The 23,141-nt window shown below is 40.1% G+C and overlaps 1 protein-coding gene across 2 annotated transcripts in view; it reads left to right on the top strand.

The window, feature by feature from the left end:
* Nucleotides 1-23,141, top strand: part of SNX31 (sorting nexin 31) — a 74,262-nt gene that overhangs the window by 4,952 nt on the left and 46,169 nt on the right. For both annotated transcript variants that reach the window (XM_027849995.1, XM_027849994.1), the window contains exons 3-5: nucleotides 2,424-2,538; nucleotides 4,932-4,996; nucleotides 16,654-16,764. In XM_027849995.1, coding sequence (XP_027705796.1) covers nucleotides 2,424-2,538; nucleotides 4,932-4,996; nucleotides 16,654-16,764 — 291 coding nt within the window. The remainder of the gene's footprint in view (nucleotides 1-2,423; nucleotides 2,539-4,931; nucleotides 4,997-16,653; nucleotides 16,765-23,141) is intronic.

Below are 23,141 nucleotides of genomic sequence, written 5' to 3'. Positions count from 1 at the left end.
GAACTAGCTGATTCTTATTGAAGGTGAAACCAATGGTTCTTTCAAAACCCCTAAAAAATTCTCCAGTTTTGAAAACCTGAAGAACCTGTGAAGTTAATGATTGACTTTTGGCAAAGCGAACCGCCCAGATATTTATAGCATGTTTGTTTCCCCACTCAGACCAGTGTAGTGTTGGTAGTGGAGGGTGGTGCTTGGGAATCCTTTGAGCAGCTAGCCTAAGCTGTCGGACTGACTAGAAGGGATTTCAGGTTGGAACCAGTATGGGAATTCAAATGATTGTCGACTTAGCATCTGACCTCTCTGTCTCACGTGATGTGTGTTTGACAGCCTTGCTCTATACCAGCCTGACAACAGGGCTGAATTTGCTGATGCATGCACTATATGCTGCTCATTAGATTAGAGTCAATTTGGGAAACATCTGTGACTTTTATGAACAGATGCTAAGGCAGACAATTACCTTTTAAATATCAGTTAATCAAGAAATAATGGGATGCAATTAAGACAAGGATTTTTTTTTCTACTTTCTATTTGAATCGTATTAGAAGAGTTCTTAATCCAGAAATCTCCAGTTGTTTTCCCAGATGACCCCTGCTTCAAATATGGGACTTTTGTCAGTTTCACTCCTTTCCCCTTTCATTTCCTTGAGTGTTCCTATAAAATGTGCTTCATTCTTATTTGTCTAACAGGAACAAAACCACCAACATGAAATCTGTATTTCACATATTTAAGCCTAGAAGAAATTGCAGGAGCCCTGCAGATAGGTTTAACAAAAGTCATTCAAAATATCAGACCTCCTGAAATGGGACACTGAAAGGTCAGGTGACTTGCCCAGGGTCACCCAGAAGCAGGACTTGAATCCAGGTCTTCATGATTCCAAGGATAACTTGCTATCCATCGTGCCAGGCTGTCTCACTCACCTTTTTTTAGTGCCATAGTCATCTACCTGATGGCAGGGGGCATTGGGGCACTGTATACATGATACATAGGTCATATTTTTCCATTTTAGTTCCAATTCTTGACTGCATATGGCCTAAGTTATTTTATATCTGGCTCAAAATTTTGTTCAATGGGACAAAAGTAGAAAAGATTTGAACAGGGGCAATAGTAGCTGTGCCATTTATTATCTGTGTAATCTTGAGGCAAATTACTTAACTTTTCTGGGCCTCAGTTTCCTTATCTGTAAAATAAGAAAGTGGAACTGATGACTTCTAAGGTATGGCCTTTGGAACTCTAGACTTATGATCTTATGGAGCTCCCAGATCTAAATCTGTGATTCTGTAATCGTGCTCCAAATTTGATGTTCATATCTCAGAGGTGACAGGCTGGGACCCTTCCCCTCCTCCCCCTCTTCCTACTTCTCCTCCTCTTCCTTAGGGACCCTAGGGATTTTGTGCATTTTTTTCTTCAGTAAAAAATACAGATGCATCTTGTATCTAAGCTTTTCTCAATAAGTAAGCAAATGAATGAAGATACAATTTCAATTATTTTTATTACTTTGCAGGATCCCAGTCCCTATATGATGCCATAGAGCTTTGTCAAGGAGGGCCCTCTGAGGAAAGCATTGATTGGGTTTTGTTGTCCTTGTTCAGTTGTATCCAACTCTTTGTGACCCCATTCGGGGTTTTCTTGGCAAAGACACTGGAGTGGTTTGCCATTTCCTTCTCCAGCTCATTTTACAGATGAGAAAACTGAGACAAACAGGGTTAAGTGACTTGCCCAGGATCACACAGCTAGTAACTGTCTGTGGCCACATTTGAACTCACAAACACGAGTCTTCCTGATTCAGGACCCTGTGCTCTATCCACTGTACCACCTAGCTGCCCTGTTTATTGGGTTTAGTAAAAGTTATATCAGAGCACTTATGCTTCTTTAGCTGTCATCTAAGCATTCTATTAGGCTGGGATGGGGGGGAATTAAATTTTTGACCCTAGGTTTACTTATGTGATAATCTTAAAAAAAAAAAAAAAGGAAAGAAAAGATGGACTTGAGGAAGTCCAAACACCATCACTTTAACTTTTTCACCTATTAAAAGGCTGTTTATATATAAGGAAGTTGCCAAGAAGTAACTAGGGTGGGGCAATGCTGTGTTGACTCAGGGCACTGAAGTTTAGAAATGCTGACAGCTTTTCTCTGTCACATTCCAGCCTTTGGCCCACCTGCCCCTCTGCTTCTCAAGAAGCAACTAACCCTTCAGCGCTGTAGAAACCATGCAGTAACTAACCTAGGGCACTCTTATCTGCCTGATAGCTGCAAATGATTTCTTCCTCCTTTTCCTGCCCCAGGCACAAGAATTACTAGTTATGACTCAGTGCTTGGATGAATTTTGCCCTGAGCTTGTGTGTAATATTTTGTGTGTGTATGTTTTTTCTTAACTTGGCTCAGAACTGTACTAAATTTGAAGTCTTACTTGTCTGACCTTCCAGCTAAAACGTGTTTTTGGAAATTGCCTGCCGCCTTTTCCACCAAAGTATTACCTTGCAATGACTACATCTATGGCTGATGAGAGGAGAGATCAGCTGGAACAGTACCTGCAGAGTGGTATGTGTATGGATTTTTGAAAAGTTTTCCTTTATGGTTTTAAAATTCTTGCAATGATGCTGTTTCCTCTTATACGTGACCTGTTTGACTATCAGAACATGAGTTTGTTGATAGCACGTATTGTTTCATTCTTCTCTTTGTATCCCTAGCATTTAGCACGGTGCATGGTACATGTTAATTGCTTAAAAAGTACTCTCATCTTCCCTCCCTCCCTTCCTTTTTTCTTCTTTCCTTCCTTCCTTCCCTTCCTTCTCTCTTTTTTTCTTCCCTTCTTTTCTTCCCCTCACCTTTCTTCCCTTTTACCTCCCTTCCTTCTCTCCTCCTTTCCTTCCCCTCTTCTTTTCCTCCTTCTTTCCCTTCTTTCTTCCCTCCTTCCTTTCTTCCTTCTGTTCCTTGCCCCTTATTTTATTCCTTCCTTTCTTCCTTCCTTCCTTCTACTTTCCAGGTGAGGGTCAGAGCAATGGAATTCCCAGTTAGATTTAATGAGGAAGAAAAAAGAAGGCTTTATACTTACTTGAATTAAATTTGAGTTGATTGTACAGAAGGTCCCTGGAAGGTAATAGAGGAGTTGGGACAGAGAAACAAGGAGCAACAACTTGAGATTATCATTATCTTCAGTAAAAATTTCTAAAGCACCTACTGTGTGTAAGAAACAACTACTGTGTTCTAGAGTCTGTGCTAGGCATTTGGGAAGGATTCATTGAACTATGAAATACAATCCCTCTTCTTCAAGTAGATGATAGTCTCTCTGGGGAGACAGGGCATAGACACAGAAAGATAAATAACATGAGATAGTATATATTAAATTCAAGATGTGCAGTACAGATGGCAAGTGTAGCATGGATTAATGTTGTTCTTCAGTCATATCTGACTCTTCATGACTCCATTTGGGATTTTCTTGGCAAAGATACTAGGGTGGTTTTACCATTTCCTTCTCTAGTTCATTTTACAGATGAGGAAACTGAGGCAAACAGGGTTAAGTGACTTGCCCAAGGTCACAGAGATAGTATATGTCTACAGTGGGATTTGACCTTGGGTCCTCCTGACCCTAAGGCTGGTGTGCTATCCACTGCAAGACCTAGCTGCCCTTGGCATAGAATAGAGGAGAAGTAATCACTGAGAGACTGGGGAAAGCCTCACAGAGGGGCTAGAATCTGAGCTGGACCTTGAATGAAGGAGAGACATGATACCAGTAGAGGAGAGTGGGGAGACCATTCTGGGGGGGGGTGTGGGAGGAAGGTGTGGAAAGTCCCATGTTTGGCAATTCCATTCAAGTCAACAATTTGTTAATTATCAATTATAGGCCAGGCACTAATCTAGGTGCTAGGCGTCCAAAGGGAAAAATAAAACAGTCCCTTGCCCTCAAAGAGTTTATATTCTACAGAAGCAATGAGAAACAAGAGAAAAAATTTGTTTGTCTGGACTGAAGATTTCCAAATAGGAGTAGTGGAAGGTGACATGGAACCACTCAGTAGGGGCTTTTTTTATTGTTGTTCAGTCATTTCAGTTGCTTCTGACTCTTCATGATCCCATTTGGGGTTTTCATTGAAGAGCTACTGGAGTGATTTGCCATTTTCTTCATCAGCTCATTTTATAGATGAGGAAACTGATGCAAAAAGGGTTAAGTGACTTGCCCAGGGTCACACAGCTAGTGAGTGTCTGAGGTCAGATTTGAACTCAGGTCTCCCTGACTCGAGGGCTGGCTTTCTATCCACCGCACCACTTTGTAGACTCATAGTAATAACTCATGTGTATAGTGCCTTGCATATAGTAGCCGCAGAAGTGTTGAATTGAATAGAGCACTGGAAGGTTCACAAAGAACCAGGATGGCCCAGTTGAAATAACCCTGGCTCTGCATTCTGAGCCATGCAGTAAGTTGTGCTTACTACCTGTGTGACTGGAGATTTTAGTTGACTTTTGGGCCAATTTTCTTCATTGGTAAAAAGAAAGGATTGGACTAGATAGTTTCTGTGGTCCTTGCCAGGTTTAGATTTATAGTTTTAAATCTCCTCTCAATATTCCTGAGGTAGGTAATGTAAGTGTTATAATCCCCATTTTAGAGATGAAAAAACTGATACTTGGAGAATTGAATTGGCTCGTCCAAGTGAGTGCTACAGACAGCATGTGATTTCTCAGGTTTATCATTCAAGGAGACCTTCCTGCAATGGGAGGGCCTTCTACTTAACATTTAGACAAAAGGGACTGGCCTTAGTTGGCTGCCATGCTGGAGGTGACCCCATTCCTGCTAGAGTGCCTGAGTAAAGGTTCAAAGCCTACATTGCAGTGAGATGCCCGGGTTAGGATACAGTGTGGAATGAGAGCATTGTGGCTGTCGGGGCCAGGCTTCTCCCATCTTCCCATGCTAACTCTGAATGATGTTCATTATTTTCCAGTCCCTATGGATCCGAAAATCTTGAGAAGTGAAGTCTTCATCCACTTTTTTACATTGCTACAGCAGGTAAGTTTGACCTTCCCTAGGGAGGTAGCCAATTGCCTACAGATACTGCCAATGATACGCTAGACCAATGAGAGAGCTGGTTGTTAAATTTTCAGTATGAGCATTTTGGAAATTAGGAAATACTATCAATCAAAACTTTATTTATTGTTTTGTTGATTATCTAAACTTGATTAGTCAATCAATCAATATTTGTTAAGCATCTACTTTGTGTCAGGTACTGTGCTAAGTTCTGGGGATTCAAAAAGAAGCAAAAGACAATCCTCGCCTTCAAGGAGCTTATAATCTAAAGCTGGAGACGATGTGCAAACAAATACCTACAAAGATGTACATATGTATATATATATGATAAGAAATAATTAACAAAGGGAAGAAATTAAGAAGGTAGGACTTAAGAAAATGGTGGAGAAAATAATGATAATAATATTAATAGTAGCTAATATTTATATAATGTTTATTATGTGCCTGGCATTGTGCTAAGCACTTTGCAGTTATTATCTTACTTGATCCTCACAACAACTCTGGGAGGTAGGTGCTATTATTATCCCCATTTTGCTTATGAGAAAACTGAGGCGAACAGTGGTTAAGCGACCGGCCCAGGGTCATACAGCTAGTAAGTGTCTGAGATCAAATTTGAACTCATTTCTTCCTAACTCTAGGCCTAGGCCTCTATTCACTGCACCACCTGGCTATTTATAATGTAGATTTAACTTGAATGTATTGCAATTACTTTTTTTGTTTGTTTGGTTTTTTTTGCTTTTTGGTGAGGCAATTGGGGTTAAGTGACTTGCCCAGGGTCACACAGCTAGTAAGTGTCAAGTGTTTGGTCTGAGGCCGGATTTGAACTCAGGTCCTCCTGACTTCAGGGCCGGTGCTCTATCCACTTCGCCACCTAGCTGCCCCTACTTTTTTTTTTTTTAAGAGCCATTTGTTTAACATTTACTAGCACTTTGTTGTGCTGAATCCCTTTTTTTTTTTTATACTAATGGCTTTCTGTTTTCCTGGCCTGAAGATCTAAACCCTTGGACATAGTTTAATTAGAGCAGAAGAGAATTGAGTTTTTCTCATCTTTTGCCTCTTTGGAGCTAGAGGTGATTGATGGAAATAAAGAAATTTCATGTACTAGGGAGAGTGCTGGGCTCGGAGTTCAGAAATTTGACTCCCAATGTCGGTTCTGCTCTGACAAGCTGTGTGACCGTATACAATTCACTTTGCTTCTCTGGGCTTCAGCTTTCTCCTCTGTGAAGGGGGGGAGTCCACTGAACGACCTCTATCATCCCTTCTCGATTCTTAACACTCTAATTCTCTGATCCTGAGAAAGGAAGGGATTCTAACTTGCCTGTTCTCTCTTTTCAAGTTGGCAGGGACCTTGTTCTACCACCTAAATCCCTTACGTATCAGAGCTATAGCATGATGGAAGCAAGCCCAACAGTAGAGGCAGTGTGGTTCAGTGGAAGGAGCCCTGGGTTTGAGGGAGAGGACCTGGGTTCAAATCCTGGCTCTGCAATCTACTTCCTGGGCAGCCATTTAGCTTTTTTCGGGGCTTCTGTTGATTCATCTAAAAATTTGAGAGTGGAGGGTTGGAGGATTGGGCTTGTTATTGTTGAGGCATTTCAGTCATGTCCTACTCTCTGTGACCCCATTTGGGGGGGGGGGGGTTTCTTGGCAAAGATACTGGAATGGTTCACCATTTCTTTCTCCATCTCACTTTACAGATAAAGAAACTGAGGCAAACAGGGTTAAGTGACTTGCCCAGGGTCATACAGCTAGTGAGTGTCTGAGGCCAGATTTGATCTCAGGTCATCCTGACTCCAGGGCCAGCACTCTATCCACTGCACCACATTGGATTAGATGAATTCTAAATAACCTTCCAGCTCTAAGTCTATGATTTTACATGAGAATTTCTGATTTAGATGACCCATAACAACTAATACAGCCTTAGGGCTGTGTCTGAGACCTTTCCCAACCATTTACACTGTATATCTCTTGTATGTATGTGTTTATTTACTTGTTGTCTCTGTCATTAGAATGTGAGTTCCTAGAGAACAGGGACTGTGGATCTGTCTTTCTGTGTATCCCCAGACAGCTTAAGTACAGTGCTTGGCAGCATTGCTGAATGGGCATTGCCTCAGTCAAACTGAGACCTGGGAAAGCCCTTAGCGTAAAAAGGCCAGGTTCCCCCACTGCATCCTGGGCCATCTCCAGTCGTCCTGATCTATATCCTGCCACTGGACCCAGATGGCTCCGGAGGAGAGAGTGAGGCTGGTGACTTCGCACAGCTCTCCCTCACTTAAATCCAATTCACTTGGAAGTCATGGCATCGCCTCCCTGATGTCCTCTTTGAGAACAAAGGACAAACACCAAGTGATCGGTAAATGTTGATTGATTGAGTGAGTGAGTAGGTATACCCAAACTTAGACATGCAAGAGCTGCCAGGTCTCTGTATCTGAAGGTTTTGAGAGGTGAGGTCTTCATAGGCTTTTTTCCGTGGCAGTTGCTTGGCCACATGGCGGGCAGCCTTATCTTCATCAGACAGAAAGTGAGTTCCAGTTGAAAGGCATTTCATTTCCTCTCTGGGCTTGGGCAGCAGACAACTCCAACCTCTCTTCATCCTTGGCTTCTGGCTTTTTCAGCAGATCTGGACTCCACCAACTCTGCTGGCTGAGCACATTAGTCATTCGGATGGTATGTAAGGGAGTGTTTTTCTGCCGGCCTCCATGTGCTTGTCTGAATAGCAAAGAACTCAACTGACTATTGCTACACAAAAAGCACAATTTGTCAGTGAGTTTGAGCCTCAGATGGGGGGTAGGGCAGGAGAAGGGGTAAGACACACTATGTGAGGACAAGTGGGAGGTCTAGGTAGCCACCCTGCTTCCATGGCCAATGCATCACCCCGGTCATTCCTCAAATGAGTTAATAAGCTGGACCATGGACCCAGCTTTTAATCTATTAGCTTATTAACCAATCGTAGCTCAACTGGGACCAGGGAAAGCTTAAAGGGTTTGGGGAGCTGCTTTTGGTGAGGATTTCAAAAGGGATAAAGATTAGGAGAAGGGTGAGGGGGAACGAAAGCATCCTTTGAGTACTTTGTGCCTATGGGGTGATCTGTCATAAGAGAGAAACACTACACATTTGTTTTCATCACTAGATAAAAAATAAAAGGAGATAACAGCTGAGGTTATAGAAAGCTGTGGGGAAGACAGGGCTAAAGCTAGACTGGAGCAGAATGAAATAGTCACTTAGGGATGCTGGTGGGAGCTGGGAGCAAGTGCTAAGGCTTGTCTTTGGGTATCACCAGTACCTAGTACCAGATGTGACATTGTTTGTAGTTTTAAACTCTGGGAGTGAGTGGATGGACATGGTAAGTGCTTAATAGGCTCATAGATGAACAGCTGGTCGGGAATTCAGAGACCTTCCTCATTTTACAGATGAGGAAACTGAGACCCAATAAATGAGACCCAATAAATGAGACCCAATAAATGCTTATTGGATTGGGTGGTGTTGGCTGTCAGTCTTAAGCAATCAACTGTTAGGTCCCCGGGGTGGGTTAGGTGATATGAACAATACCAACACTAATACCTCTACCACCACCAACATCTATATATCATTTACTATGATCAGGCACTGAGCTAAGCACTTTAGAAATATTATCTCATTGGATCCTCACAACAACCCTGGGAGGTATGTGCTACTATTATCCCCATTTTGCAGATGAGGAAACTGAAGCAAACAGAAGTCAAGTGACTTGACCAAAGACAAGTAGCTAATAAGTGTTTGTGGCTGGATTTGAATTTAGGTCTTCCTGATTCCAGACCCAGCACAGTATCCACTGAATCACCTACCTGCCTAGGTGCTTAGGTGGCTATCACCCCATGGGAATGGCTTTTTAGAGAGGACAGACAGGACTAAGTTTGGAAAAGCAAGATCCTGCAAGGTCTTCCACACCCTTTTCTAAATATAGTTCCTCTAGGATTACTACACTCAGTCTTTGCCCAAGGAAAGTTTAGAATCCTAAAATATTAAAACTAAGGCTATAGACATCATCTAGTCCAATCTATTCATTTTATAATTGAGAAAATTGTGACCCTAAAATGTTAAACAATAAGTTACTGGCAGAGTTGACACTACAACCCAGTTCTCCTGACTCAGGGCTGGGTGCCCTTTTCACTTCTTGGAATCAATTTAACTGATGCAAATGATTATAGGGTCTTTGGACTTTTGGACTAAGGTCATTATTCTGACAGGTGGGACAGTGGCTAGGTCACCTGGCCTGGAGTTCAAATTTGACCTCAGACACTTACTAGCTGTATGACCCTGGGCAAGTTGAGTCACTGTTTGCCTCAGTTTCCTCATCTGTAAAATGAGCTGGAGAAGATACTCCAGTATCTTTGCCAAGAAAACCCCGAGTGGGGTGATGAAGCGTCAGTCACAACTTAACAATGACAAATAACAAATTACTCTGATTTTCTGATTGGAGGCTTTCAATACCCTCTGTGAAATGTGGGTTTGAGGAATGAAAAACCAGAAACTCCGGGTTTGTGTGTGTGTGTGTGTGTGTGTGTGTGTGTGTGTGTGTGTGTGTGTCTGTGTGTGTGTGGAGGAAGGAGAGTTGCAATCTCTGAGCCTTTTTTTTTTAGGCAGTCTGGGTGAAGTGACTTGACCGAGGTCACACAAAAAGTATCTGAGGCTGGATTTGAACTGGACTCCTCCTGACTAAAGGGTCAGTGCTCTAACCACTGTGTCACCTAGCTGCCCCTCTGAACCTATTTATTAAACCATGTCTACTGTAAATTTTCTTTTGGGTTTTGAGTCATTGGGCAAAGTGAAACCATTAGCCCTGGGAAATGACCAATTCTCCTCCATTTCAGTCAGTCAGTCAGTCAACAAAACTTTGATTAAGTGCTTATTATGTGCTAAGTACTGGGGATCCAAAGGAAAGGCAAAAACATTTCTCTTGAATTCAAGGAGCTTACATTCAAATGGAAGTGGACAGCAGGCAAATAACTAGGTGCATACAAGATATGTACAGAATGGGTGGAGGGTAATCTGAGAGGGGCTGGCACTAAAAGGTAGGGTGGCCAGGAAAGGCCTTCTGTGGAAGGTAGAGTTTTAACTAAGTCTGAATTGAAGTTACAGAACCTCAGGGAGAGGTAGGGAGGGAGCATTCCAGGCATCAGTCAGGAGACAGAGTATCTTTCTTGAGGAACAAGTGGACCAGTGCAGCTCTGTGGAAGGGAGTAAAACATAAGAAGACTAGAAAGGCCAGAAGGGGCCAGGTTATAAAGGGCTTTAAAAGCCAAAAGGATTTTTTAATTTAATGCTGGAGGTAATTGCTGCCACTGCAGTTTGTTGACTAGAGGAGTGATATGGTCAGATCTATCCTTTAGAAAAATCACAATGGCAGCTAAGTGGGGCGTGGATTGGAGAAGGGGGAAATTTGAGGCAGGAAACTAATTTAAAGGCTTTTGTAATATTTCAACTGAGAGGTGATGAGGGCCTTCTACACTATTAAGAAGGTACCTTTTTTACATAGAGAAATGTTGCTGAGTTGTTTCAGTCATGTCTGACTCTTTGTGACCCCATCTGGGGTTTTCTTGGCAAAGATGCTGGAGTGGTTTGCTATTTCGTTCTCCAGCTCATTTTACAGATGAAGAAACAGAGGTAAACAGGGTTAAGTGACTTGCCCAGGATTTCACAGCTAGTAAGTGTCTGAGGCCAGATTTGAACTCACAGATGAGTCTTCCTAACTTCAGGCCCAAGGCTCTACCTATCAAACCACCTAGCTTCCCCAAAAGAGGAATATTTACATCCAAATTACAGCTCCATCAAAGTTTAAAATCTTCCTGTCTTTTCATAACCTCTCCAACATTGACAAGTCCTATCTTTTACAATTTTCTGGGCATGAGGTGAAACCTCAGAGCTGTTTTGATTTATTTTTCTCTGGTTATTAGGGAGTTGGAGCATTATTTCATGTGATTCTTAGTAGTGGGCAATCCTTTTGATTTTGATATGTATTTCTTTTATGATTAGTAAATTGTTCAGTCATCTTTTCAGTCACATCTGACTCTTTGCAACCCCATTTGGGGTTTTCTTGGCAAAGATACTGGAGTAGTTTGCCATTTCCTTCTCCAGCTCATTTTACAGATGAAGAACTGAGGCAAACAGGGCCCCAGAGTCTCACAGCTAGTAAGTGACTGAGGCCAGACTTGAACTCATGAAGATGAGTCTTCCTGACTCTAGGCCTGGCACTCTGTCTACTACACCACCCAGCTATCCCTACGATTAGTGAGCTGAAGCGTTATTTCCTATGGTTGTTAATAATTTGCAATTCTTTTGAGAACTGCTCATTCATGTCGTTTGACTATCTGTTGGGAAATGGCTTTTGGTTATCTATGGTTCTGTTAGTTGCCTACATATCTTGGATATTATATCCTTATCAGAGATAGTTAATCTAAGTATTTTTCCTCATGAGACTACTTTTCTTCTTATCCTAGTTGAATTAATTTTGTTTCTGCAAAAACTTTTCAATTCATGTAACTGAAATGATCTATCCTATTTTTTACAATCACCTCTCTCTCTTGTTTGGTTAATAATTCACCCTCTAGTCATTTCTGTGAAAGGCACTTAATCTTGTTTTCCTCTATTTTTTAGTAGTATGATAGTTAATATTCAGGTAGTATTTATGTTTTGAATATATCATGTCATGTATTGTAAGCTATTAGCCTAAATCTAATTTCTGTCAGACTGCTTTCCAGTCCTCTCAACAGTTCTTATTAATTGGGGAGTTCTTTCTAAGGTAATTTATACTTTTGAGTTTAATGAATATGAGGTTATATCGAGTTTAGTTATTTCTGATTCTTCCTTGCCCAGACTGTTCTGTTGATCTTTTCTAATTTTTTTAAACCAGCATCAAATAATTTTGTTACTGTTTCATAATATAATTTGAGGTCTATAAGTGCTCTTCCCCCTTTATTCCTCCTTTTTTTCATTGTTTTCCTTGATAATCCAGCTCTTTTGTTCCCCCAAATGAATTTTATTATTATTTTGTCTAACTCTGTAAAGTATCCTCTTGGTAGTTAAATTGGTATTCCACTAAATCTCTAAGTCTGCAAATTAATTTAGGTGGTGTTGTCATTTTTATTTTATCGTTGTGGCCCAGCCATCAGCCTTGAATATCCCTCCAATTATTTGAGTTCTTTCTTTAATTATTATTTTGTCATTATAGCTATATGGTTATTGAGTAATCGACTTCCATGTATTTTATATATTTTGTAGTTATTTTGAAAGGCCCTTCCCTTTCAATTATTCCCTTTTAGATTTTGCTATCACTATAAAGAAATACTATTGACTTGTGTATGTTTAATTTGTAAGCTATTACCTTACTGAAGCTATCATCACAATTTTTTTTGTTTTAGTAATTGACTCCCTACTCACTCACATTCTCTCCCTCTCTGTCTCTTTTATTTCCACATTGGTCTCTTTAGAAACTTACCCTCTTCCACACTGCAATTTCTTTCTGTGTCCTCTATCATTTTTAAGTGTTTTTCACCCCTCCTGGTCTGACTTCCCCTGAAGAATCTTAATTCATGGGATGCTAAAATCCAGATTGTATGTCAAATTATGTCCAGCTTTCTTTTTTTTTCCCTTAACAGAAATTCTAAGGTAAAATAGTCACTTCTCCCCAAAGTTCCTGAAATTTCTACTTCAGAGACCCCTTAAATATAGGTTTGGCTCCACAGGCAAATTTCTCTTCACTCTCCAGACCCTATGTCCACCCTCCCTTCCCTCTCTAGCTCTGAAGTCATAATCACGTGTGTCTGTCGTAATCCCTGGGAGAAAGGGAAGGGAAGACACATTTATTAAACACCTACCATATGCCAGGCACTGTGCTAAATGCTTGGAAATATTTTCTTATTTGATCCTTACAACATCCCTTAGAGGTAGATGCTATTATGACGTGTGTGTGTGTGTGTTCACACTCATACATACATATATACATATACACATACATATATACATATATACTTTTCCTCTTTTATTTTTACATCAATACATTTTTAAATTAATAATTATTAACACATAATTCAATAATTAAAATTAATAAAATTAATATATATTTTTAAAAATATACACACACACACAACACACTTTGCTTTTTTATTTGTCTCCCAGGCTCTAAGCACAGTACTTGGCATATAGTAAGCAATTAATAAAGGCTTTTTCTTTCATTCAATCAAAGGGTAATTGTGTAACATCTACTATGTTAAAATATGACAGTGTTTCCCAAACCAAAGTATACTGTGGACCAATAAAATATCTAATTTTTCTACTTTAGCCCTCTTTGCCTTGACTAGGTTGTCTGTGCTCAAGGGACAGGGAGGGAGGAGCTACAAGGGAGAGAGGTGGGTCCGGAAGAGTAGAGCATAGGGAACAGTCTGCTTTTAAAGTTTATAGGTTTTTCAGACATAACATAAGTTTTGTTGAACAGTAAAAATCAGTGATCTGCAGCCAGGAATTTGGAAATTATTTTAGAGGTGATGATAAATAACACTATATTTATAGCATGTATATATTTATATGCTTGTGTAATATAGGCCTAAATATATATGTGTGTGTGTGTGTGTGTGTGTGTGTGTGTGTTTGTATATGTGTGTGTGTGTGTATGCATGCATGCATGGATGTATGTATGTAGAATGTTTTTGTTTTGGGACAACCCTTTAGGTCTAGAAGCCAGGAGAGTCTGGCTCTAATAGTAGGAATATGACATGGCTTCACTCCTTGAAGCCTCAATTTCCTCATCTGTAAAATTTGTATAATAGTATTTGTAAGGGTGACTCAAAAACCTGTTTAGGCTTTGCCACTTTATCTATATATGGAAAGCTAGGAATGTGACTAGGTAGGTAGAAAAGGCAATGAATGACCTTGCTTCCTGGGCTTGGCTTTGTCTCAGTCTACAATGGAGAAAGGAAGAGGTTTGGAGTTGAAAAACTGGAGAACCCTAGAGCTCTTGGGTATTTATTGGGTGAAGAATCCTTCTACTTCAGAGAGTTAAATAAGGAAGCATAGAGAATGCTTACCACAAGCCAGGGTCTTTTCAGTATTTCCCTGTCTACTGGCTACTTACCTACTGCCTACAAACATGCCCAAAACGCTCAAAAATACCCTCACTTGATCCTTCCATTCCTGCTAAATATTGTCCTAAATCTCTTCCTTTTTATGGTGAAACTCTTTGAGAAGTCCATCTATAATCAGTGCCTCTACTGCCTTCTTAATTCTCTGCAGCCTGGCTTCTGACCTCTTCATTCAACTGAACCTGCTCTATCCAAAGTTACCAATGATCTCTTAATTGCCAAATCCAATGACCTTTTCTTAATCCTCATCCTTCTTGACCTCTCTGCAGCCTGTGACACTATTGATCAACTCCTTCTTGATAATCTTTTCTCTCTACATTTTTGTGATACTATTTTCTTCTGATTCACCTCCTACCTATCTGACTGACTGCTCCTGTTCAGTCTTCTTTGTTAGATATTCATCCAGGCCCTTCCTGCTAGCCATGAGTATTCCCCAAGGCTCTGTCCTGGGCTCTCCTCTTCTCTCTCTATACTATTTCACTTGGTGATGTCATCAGTTCCCATGGATTCTTCTCAAATCTACTTATCAAGTCCTAACCTCTCTCCTGACCTTCAGTCTTACTTCTCCAACTGCTTATTGGACATCTCAGACTGGGTATTCCATAGATATCTTAACCTCAATTTAGCCAAAACTGATCTCATTTCTTTCCAAATCCTCACCTCTTCCTAATTCCCCATTAGTATTGAGGGCACCACCATCCCCCCAGTCACTGAGGCTCAGAACCTAGCTGTCACTCTCTGCTCACTCTCACCAGCAATATCCAATCTGTTGTCAAGGCCTGTTGATTTTCTCTCCACAGCATCTCTCACATCTGCCCCCTTCTCTCCTTGGACACTGGCACCACTCTAGTACAGGCCCTATTGCAATAGTCCACTGGTTGGTTTAGCTGCCTTTAGTTTGTAGCCCCCAGTCCATCTTCCACTCAGCTTTCAAACAGATCTTCCTAAAGTGAGATCTGACCACATCACCCTCTTATTCAGTAAACTCCAGTGACTCTCTGGGGTCAAATACAAATTACCTCTAGAGTCAAATATAAATTCTTATGTTTAGCTTTTAGAGCCCTTCATGACCTGGCCTCTTCTTTCCATTTTAATCTTCTTCCACCATCCAATGACTCAGGGTTCCTTGCTGTTTCTTGTACAAGACACTCTATCTCCCACCTAGACATTTTCATTGGCTATTCCCTGTGCCCGCAATTCTCTCCCTGTGTGTCCTGTCTTACTTCAGGGACCAGATAAAATTCCAGTTTCCCTGATCTCTCTCCATGGTAGTGCTTTCCCTCATTACTTCCATTTTATTCTGTATATATCTTGTTTGTACATAGCTGTTTACATGTTGCCCTACTCATTAGATTGTTAGTTTGTTAGCCTTTTTTTTTTGTATCCCCAGCTTAGCACAAGGTCTGATACATAGTAGGCACTTAAATGCTTATTGACTTATTGATGGCTTGACTCAACAGAAGACTTAAAACCTGAGAGCACTATATAAATGTGACTTATTTTTAATGTCATTATTCTTTTATGATGGAAGGAAGGAAATAAGTGTTTATTCAGTGTCTGCTATATGCCAGGCACTGGGCTAAGCACCTCTCAAATATTATCTCATTTGACCCTCACAACAACCCTGAGAAGCAGGTGCTATTGTTAACCCCATTTCACAGTTGAGGAAACTTGGGTAGAAGTTAAGTGACTTGCCCAGGGTCACACAGCTAAGAATCTGAGGTGGAATTTGAACTTGGGTCTTCCTGGCTTCAGGGCTCTATTTGTTTATTCCTAAAAGGTGTTCCTTCGGTGCCCTAAAGACTACTAGTGGTGATTAATTAAGTAAAATTTAAGGGCATTTTGTCTGGGATGTTCTAAAAGGGATTCATGCTTTAAGTAGGAGGTACTCTAGATCTTTTCTCATGTCAAGATTTTTTGAAGACTCATCCATGGTTTTCTCTGTTACACGGGAGGGTTCAGTGAGTGTGTGTGTGCGTGTGTGTATGTGTGATGGGGGGGTGTCCATGTGTGAATAGGAAATAACTGGTGTGAAAACAAAATGCAATGATTAACTTCAGTTTTAAAACTCAACAATGTAGCCCTTTAAAGAAATCAATGATCTTTGTGCAATTTTCTGGGTTTTTTTCATTCTTGGTACATAAAGATATTGTAATTTTAGATTTATAAATCTCCAGAAAGGAGAGTTTTGTGAATATTTATTTTGCTCTGTTCAGCACTTATTTGAAAATGACATACACAGGCAGCCATTTAATAAATACTATTTGATGACAAAGACAAAAAAATTACTTTTATGTAAAACACAAAAATTATCAATCAACCAAAGGGAGTTGGAAGAAAAAAATCTGTCATTCCTTACCTCCATCACTGAGAGCAAAACACTGCCACCAACCAGACACTGAGCTTGCTGGCTTCCCCCATGCCTGCTGATGCACCATGGCCTGTGAAAGATGAAGGCAGGGGGAGCTTGAGCACCCAAAATGAGGGGAAGACTTTGTGAAGCTTATTTTTGTTCCCTTTTGGTTACAGGACACATTTAAGATCACCACCAAGAAAGTCTTTCTGGATGTATTTCTGCCTGATGGAAGGAATATCCGCATTGAAATTCTAACCTCTGACACTGCTGAAAGAGTCCTAGAGGTAACGTGCAGCTACCAGGTGCCACCTGTGAAATTTATAATCCCGTAGAGAAAATCAAGTTTAGAAATAATCTGGTTGAGACGGTAAATTCAGTCACAATTTGTTCATGGACCCTTACTATATTATTCCCTCCCCCCCCCGCAATGAGATATTTATTTCTGTTCAAGTGTCTGGATTGTCTGAGAGATTTGTGGGTACAGTCCATCACTAGGGAAACGTTTCAGGTTCAGCATTCGTGTCCTGATCAGTTTTGGGGTCTTTTCCTTGATCCTCCCTCAAGCTGTTGTTGTTAGCCTGAAACTATAGCAGCCTATAAAAGTGCCCTGAGAATAACTAAAAGAATCGGGAAGAAGGAAGACTAGCTACTGTATGTGCACACAAATGATGCAGCGATATTTGAAGTTGACGTGGGAAGGGCTTGAGAAGATTATGATATATAAATATATATATATATACACACACATATATAGTATACAGTACATATATATAGTATACAGTATGTATATATATATACACACGTGTGTGTGTGATATCAATATATGGAAATAATAATAGCTTGCATTTATGTAATGCTTTAAGGTTTATATAGTACTTTTACATATGTTACCTCATTTGATCCTCACAACAACCCCATAAGAGAGGTGCTGTTATTATTATTGTCCTCATTATACAATTGAGGGAACTGTGGCCAGGAGTGGATTAATTGATTTGCTAGGGGTCACATAGCTTACAAATCCTGAGGCAGGATTTGAATTTGGATATTTGTCTCCAAATCCAACACTCTACCCATTGTAACCTTAGCTAAGATCCCTGAAACCAATGTCTCTTTGCTTTTGTCTGCCTGATTCTGTCCACACATGTCAATATACTTTGCTTTCATTCTGGTTTCCTGAGGGCCCCAAGGACAAGATGGAGAGAGTTTTGATGGTCTAAGGTGAAGTTACTATAAAGATGAGACCAGAGCTTAAACCAAGGGTAGCAAAAATAGACAGTGGCCTAGGGCACAACCAAATGTATGAAAAGAAGTAGGGATGGAAGTAGAAGTGAAGCAATTTTTGTTAAAGTTTTTTTTGTTTGTTTTGTTTTGTTTTTACACAAAAGGCACTTCTCAACATATACCCTATCTCCCCAATCCCCTTATAAATAGTAAAAGGGTAGAAGATAGTTAACAAAAAGGAGGATATGTCCTTTAGCTTATATAGTAATGCACCAGCCCTGACCATTGGATTTAACCAGAATTTTGTTGCCTCGTTATATAATGACTTCATTTATATTGTTCTAGTTTTTGCATCTGATGTCCTCTTCCTTCTTTCTTCCTTCCTTCCTTCCTTTCTTTCTTCCTTTCTTTCATTCTTTCTTTCTTTCTTCCTTTCTTCCTTTTTTCCTTTCTTCCTTTCTTTCTCCTCCCATTTCCTCAAGCTCACAACCTAGGAGTCACCCTGGACTCCTCACTATCTCTCAGCCCCTATATCCAAGCTGTTGCCAAGGCCTATTGATTTCACCTTTGCAGCACCTCTCAAATATGTCTTCTTCTCTTCTCTGACACTGCCACCACTCTAGGGCAGGCATCATCACTTCACCGTTGGATTATTGTAATAGTCTCCTTATGGGTCCACCTGCCTCCACTCTCTACCCATTCCAATCCATTCTCCATTCAGCCACTAAAAGGATTTTCCTAAAACATGGGTCTGATCACGTCAATCCCTCTTTTCCTCCAACTCCAGTGGCTTCCTATTGCCTCCAGGATCAAATACCAAAATTCATTGGCATTCAAAGCCCTTCATAACCTAGCCCCCTCCTACCTTCCCAATTCTTTTTTGTCGTACTTAAAATTTTTTAATGTATTTTATTAAATATTTCCCAATTACATGTAAGAATAATTTAACATTCATTTAAAGAAATTTGAGTTCCAAATTCTCTCCCTCTCTCTCCTGTTCCTTCCCTACTCCTTGAAAAGGTAAACATTATGATATTGATAATACATGTGAAGTCATGCAAAACATATTTCCATATTAGCCATGTTGCAAAAGAAAATAGACAAAATAAAAACCCAAGAAAAATAAAGAAAGCAAAAAGCGTATACTTCAATCTTCATTCAGGGTTCATCAGTTCTTTCACCAGAAGTGGCAGCATTTTTCACTGTGGGTCCTTTGGAATTGTCTTGGATCATTCTATTAATCAGAGTAGCTAAGTCTTTCACAGTTCATCATTACAATATTGTTGTTACTGTGTTAAATGTTCTGGTTCTGTTCACTTCACTTTGTGTCAGTTCATGTAAGTCTTCCCAGGTTTTTCTAAAACTAATCTGCTCATCATTTCTTATAGCACAAGAGTATTCCATCACAATCAAATACCATAGCTTGTTCACCCATTCCCCAATTGATCTTCCCAGTCTTCTCACACCTTCCTCACCAATATGTACTCTTCAATTCAGTGACACTGGCCTCCTGACTGTTCTACAAAAACACACTCCATTTCTCAGCTCCAGGCATTTTCTCTGGCTGTCCCCCCAGGCCTGGAACTTATTTCTGAAATATGTTTTTTTTCCTTTTTTAAGAGCATTTTTAGATTATTCAATCAGTAAGCATAAAGCTGTGTACTAGAGGCATGGAGAAAACCAGTGAAAGAAGTAAATTGTGTGTATGTGTGTGTGTGTGTGTGTGTGTGTGTGTGTGTGTGTGTGTATGTGTGTAAAAACAGAAGGAAGGATGGTTTGACTGGATTTTAGAAAGCAGAGGGGAGTCATGTCATAATAAGACAGGTAAGGTAGGCTGGGGCTAGGTTTTTAAGGATTTTAAATCCCGGAGAGAGGAGTCACTTAGCTCCACAACAGCACTAGGCCAAACCAATTTAAATGGACATAACAGTCCTTACCCTTATAGGAACTTATAGTCTACATTCACAGAGACAGATAGGAAGTGTACTTAGGCATTCCAGCTCACTATGATTAAGAATGGTATTACATGGAGGCAGCTAGGTGGCGCAGTAGAGTACTGCTCTGGAGTCAGGAGGATCTGAGTTCAAATGCAGCCTCAAATACTTGACACTTACTAGCTATGTGACCCTGGGTAAGTCACTTAATCCCAATTGTCTTGCAAAAAGAAAGAGAAAAAGAAAGAAAGAAAGGAAGGAAGGAAGGAAAGAAGAAAAAGAAAAAGAAAGAAAGAAAGAGAAAGGAAGGAAGGAAAGAAAGAATCGTGCCACATGACATTGACTTGGTATACAAGCAAAGGATGTACAAGCATGTTGCGGGAGGAAGTTGAATCAGGACTGGCCTAGAAAGAGGCCCCAGCATGTCATTGGTGAACTCTTATGGGATCTTGGACTATCCTTTTCTCATTTGTTCTCAAGGAAAGTGAAAAATCACTTCAATTGAAATTTGAAATCTATCCCAAGAAAACACACTCACACCAAGCCAAGTGCTTTATCAATGAACAACCATGGGTATTCTAACACTGAAAATAACTTATTAGGGCAGATAAAAAAGGGATTAGATTGTTTCTGTTCTGCTCCAACACCATGGCCAGCTCTTAAGGGCAGAGCTATAACTAGGGTGGGACGACTGGGACGTTATTCCAGAGCACAGAAATTTAGAATCACTTATAGCACTTATACTCCTTTAGTACCACAAAAATAATTGAACATATCACCAAGTTCACAGGAATAATTAGTTGAAAGAGCCCAAAGGTAGACTGTACTTTCTTTCTCTCTGCTCATTGTAATACCCCACCCTACCCTATGCTACACATGATGTAATGGCCTCAGGTCTCTCCACCCATGGGGGTTGGTGCCTTTAGGGTCTCTTTCTCCCAATTGTCCCAAGTAAATTGGTCTTAAAAAGTGGATTTTTGGATGCTTTTTGCTACCTGTTCCAGGCCATATTTTGTAAAACTTGCCTTAGGTATAAAAAAATGCTAACTATCACTCTAAGTGAGGCAACAGTTGCTGATTAAATACCAACAGCAGAACTAAAATGTTCCATTTAGGTATTTTTACTTTGGGGTAACTTTCTTAGTAATTAATGTTTGTACTCTGAAATACTAGCCAATATTTCTCTTTGAAGTAAGGCATTCAATGGGAATGTGTTGAGTTTGAGATGTAGGTTAGAATACTGAATAATAATTAGTACTTATTGAAAATTGTTGGCAAATAATTATTTCCAAGGCTATTCCCTCCAAGTTCCCTAATAAGATGGTTTTCAGATCAGGGAAACCTTTGAAACAGCAACAACAACAAACAACAATAACATTTATCATTATTATTAATTTGTATTTATATAAAGCAGGAGTCAGCAATATGGCCCTTAGGCCAGATCTGGTCAGCCTCCTGCTTTTGTATGCCCGAGATAAGAATAGTTACAATTTAAAATAAAGTTTTACATTTTAAAATAAAATGGAAAAACCATTCTTAGTTCTCCAGCATAGTCAACCAGATTTGGCTGTCAGGCTGTCATTGCTGATCCCTGATATAGAGCTTTAGTTTTTGCAAAGTTCTCAACAAATATTATTTTATTTGGTCTTTATAACAACCCTGGCAGGTAAGTGCTTTATTATCATTTTACAGATGAGGAAACTGAGGCTGAAAGAAGTTAAATAACTTGCCCAAAGTTACACAGCGAGTTAGTATCTGAGGCAGGATTCAAACTCAGGCCTGGCTGACCCCAAGTCTGGCACTCTAACCACTATACTCTCTAGCTGCCTGATATGATAAGGATCCCCTTTAAAAGTTCAGGAGATGTATAGATAGATAGATAGATAGATGATAGATAGATAGATAGAGGGCACAAGGTGAGTTGAAGATGAAGGGGTGATATCTGGGAGAAGGAGAAAGGGAGAAGTAGAATGGGGTAAATTATCTCACATGAAACAGACAAGAAAAGGCTTTTACAGTGGAGGGGAAATGGGGGAAGGTGAGAGGGAATGAGTGGATCTTATTCTCATAGGACTTGGCTTAAGGAGGGAATAACATACACAATGGGGTATGGAAATTATCTCACCCTGTAGGAAAATAAGGGGGGAACGGGACAAGAGAGCAGAGGGTTGATAGAGGGTAGGGCAGATTAGGGGAGGGGATAATCAGAAGCAAACACTTCTGAGGAGGGACAGGGTCAAAAGAGAGAATGGAATAAATGGGGTAGGATAGGATAAAGGGAAAAATACTTAGTTTTTCACAACATGATTACTATTTTGCATGACTACACATCTATAACCTGTATTGAGATGCTTGTCTTTTCAATGAGGGTGGGTGGGGAGGGAGGAAGAGAGAAAATTTGTAACCCAAAGTTTTAAAAACACATGTTAAAATAAAAAAAAAATTAATTTTAAAAAATTAAAAAAAGAATTCTCATAAAAGCTCTAAAATCATAGAAATAATGCCAAAAAAAAAGTTCAGGAGATGTAGAGCCATTAGCCTATTTAAAGAAGCTATGATCCTGAGAACTCAGAGCAAGCTGACAAAGGCACCAGCACTTTACCAGAAACCAGGGAGACTAACCCTGGTGTCAAAATATGCCAAAGATTTTACTGCTGAAGACAATGGAGAGAAAGAAATATCCAGAGACTCTACCATACAAAAGGGAGAAATAAATGGTGGAACATTTTATGGCAGTATAAATAGTAACTGTTGAGAGAAGCCATCTAATGTACATTCTGAGTCCTATTGACATCGTTCAAGCTCTTTGTGTTGGTTTTAGAATACTTGAACACAAAGGACAAATAGTAATTTAGGTTGAATGTCACCTATTTGCCTGGTGTCAGAGGTTTTAAGTAAGGAAATATAGTTGATTACTGTAGAATGCTCTGTTACTGAGACTGAGGAACAGCAGCTCTTAAAAATGCCAAAAGCTGGCCAATAGCAAATTTATTTAAAATGGCAGCCACTTGGGGGTAAAGGAGAATCACAGAACTTAGAACTGGAAGGGACCTTATGCATCATAATCCAGGGGTTTTTAACCTGGGGTGCACGGACCCGCAGGAGGTCTACAGATAGACTTCACAGGGTCTGTGAATCTGGATGGGAAAATATACATCATTATTTTCACTAATCTCAAGATGAAGATTTATCATGTCCTTCAACTATTTAAAAACATTCTGAGAAGAGGTCTGTAGATTTCAGCAGACTGCCAAAGTGGTCCATGACATAAAAAATATAAGAACCATAATCTAGTTGAACCTTTGCATTTTTCGGAAAAGAAGATTCAAGTCTAGACAGGCAAGTGCTTTGCCCAGGATCGTGCAGGTAGCAGGTTGCAAAGCCAGGATTTGAACCCAGTCTTTTTAGCATAAAGCCAGCACTCTTTTTACAGTTGTCTTTTGCTGGTCATCTGTTAACCCCAGCCGTGTGTGTGTGTGTGTGTGTGTGTGTGTGTGTGTGTGTGT

Source organism: Vombatus ursinus, unplaced genomic scaffold (assembly GCF_900497805.2).
Source record: "Vombatus ursinus unplaced genomic scaffold, bare-nosed wombat genome assembly UNPS02008961.1, whole genome shotgun sequence".
Classification (NCBI taxonomy): Eukaryota; Metazoa; Chordata; class Mammalia; order Diprotodontia; family Vombatidae; genus Vombatus; species Vombatus ursinus.
The sequence above is the reverse complement of the archived record's forward strand: the minus strand, read 5'-3'. Positions and strand labels throughout refer to the sequence as shown.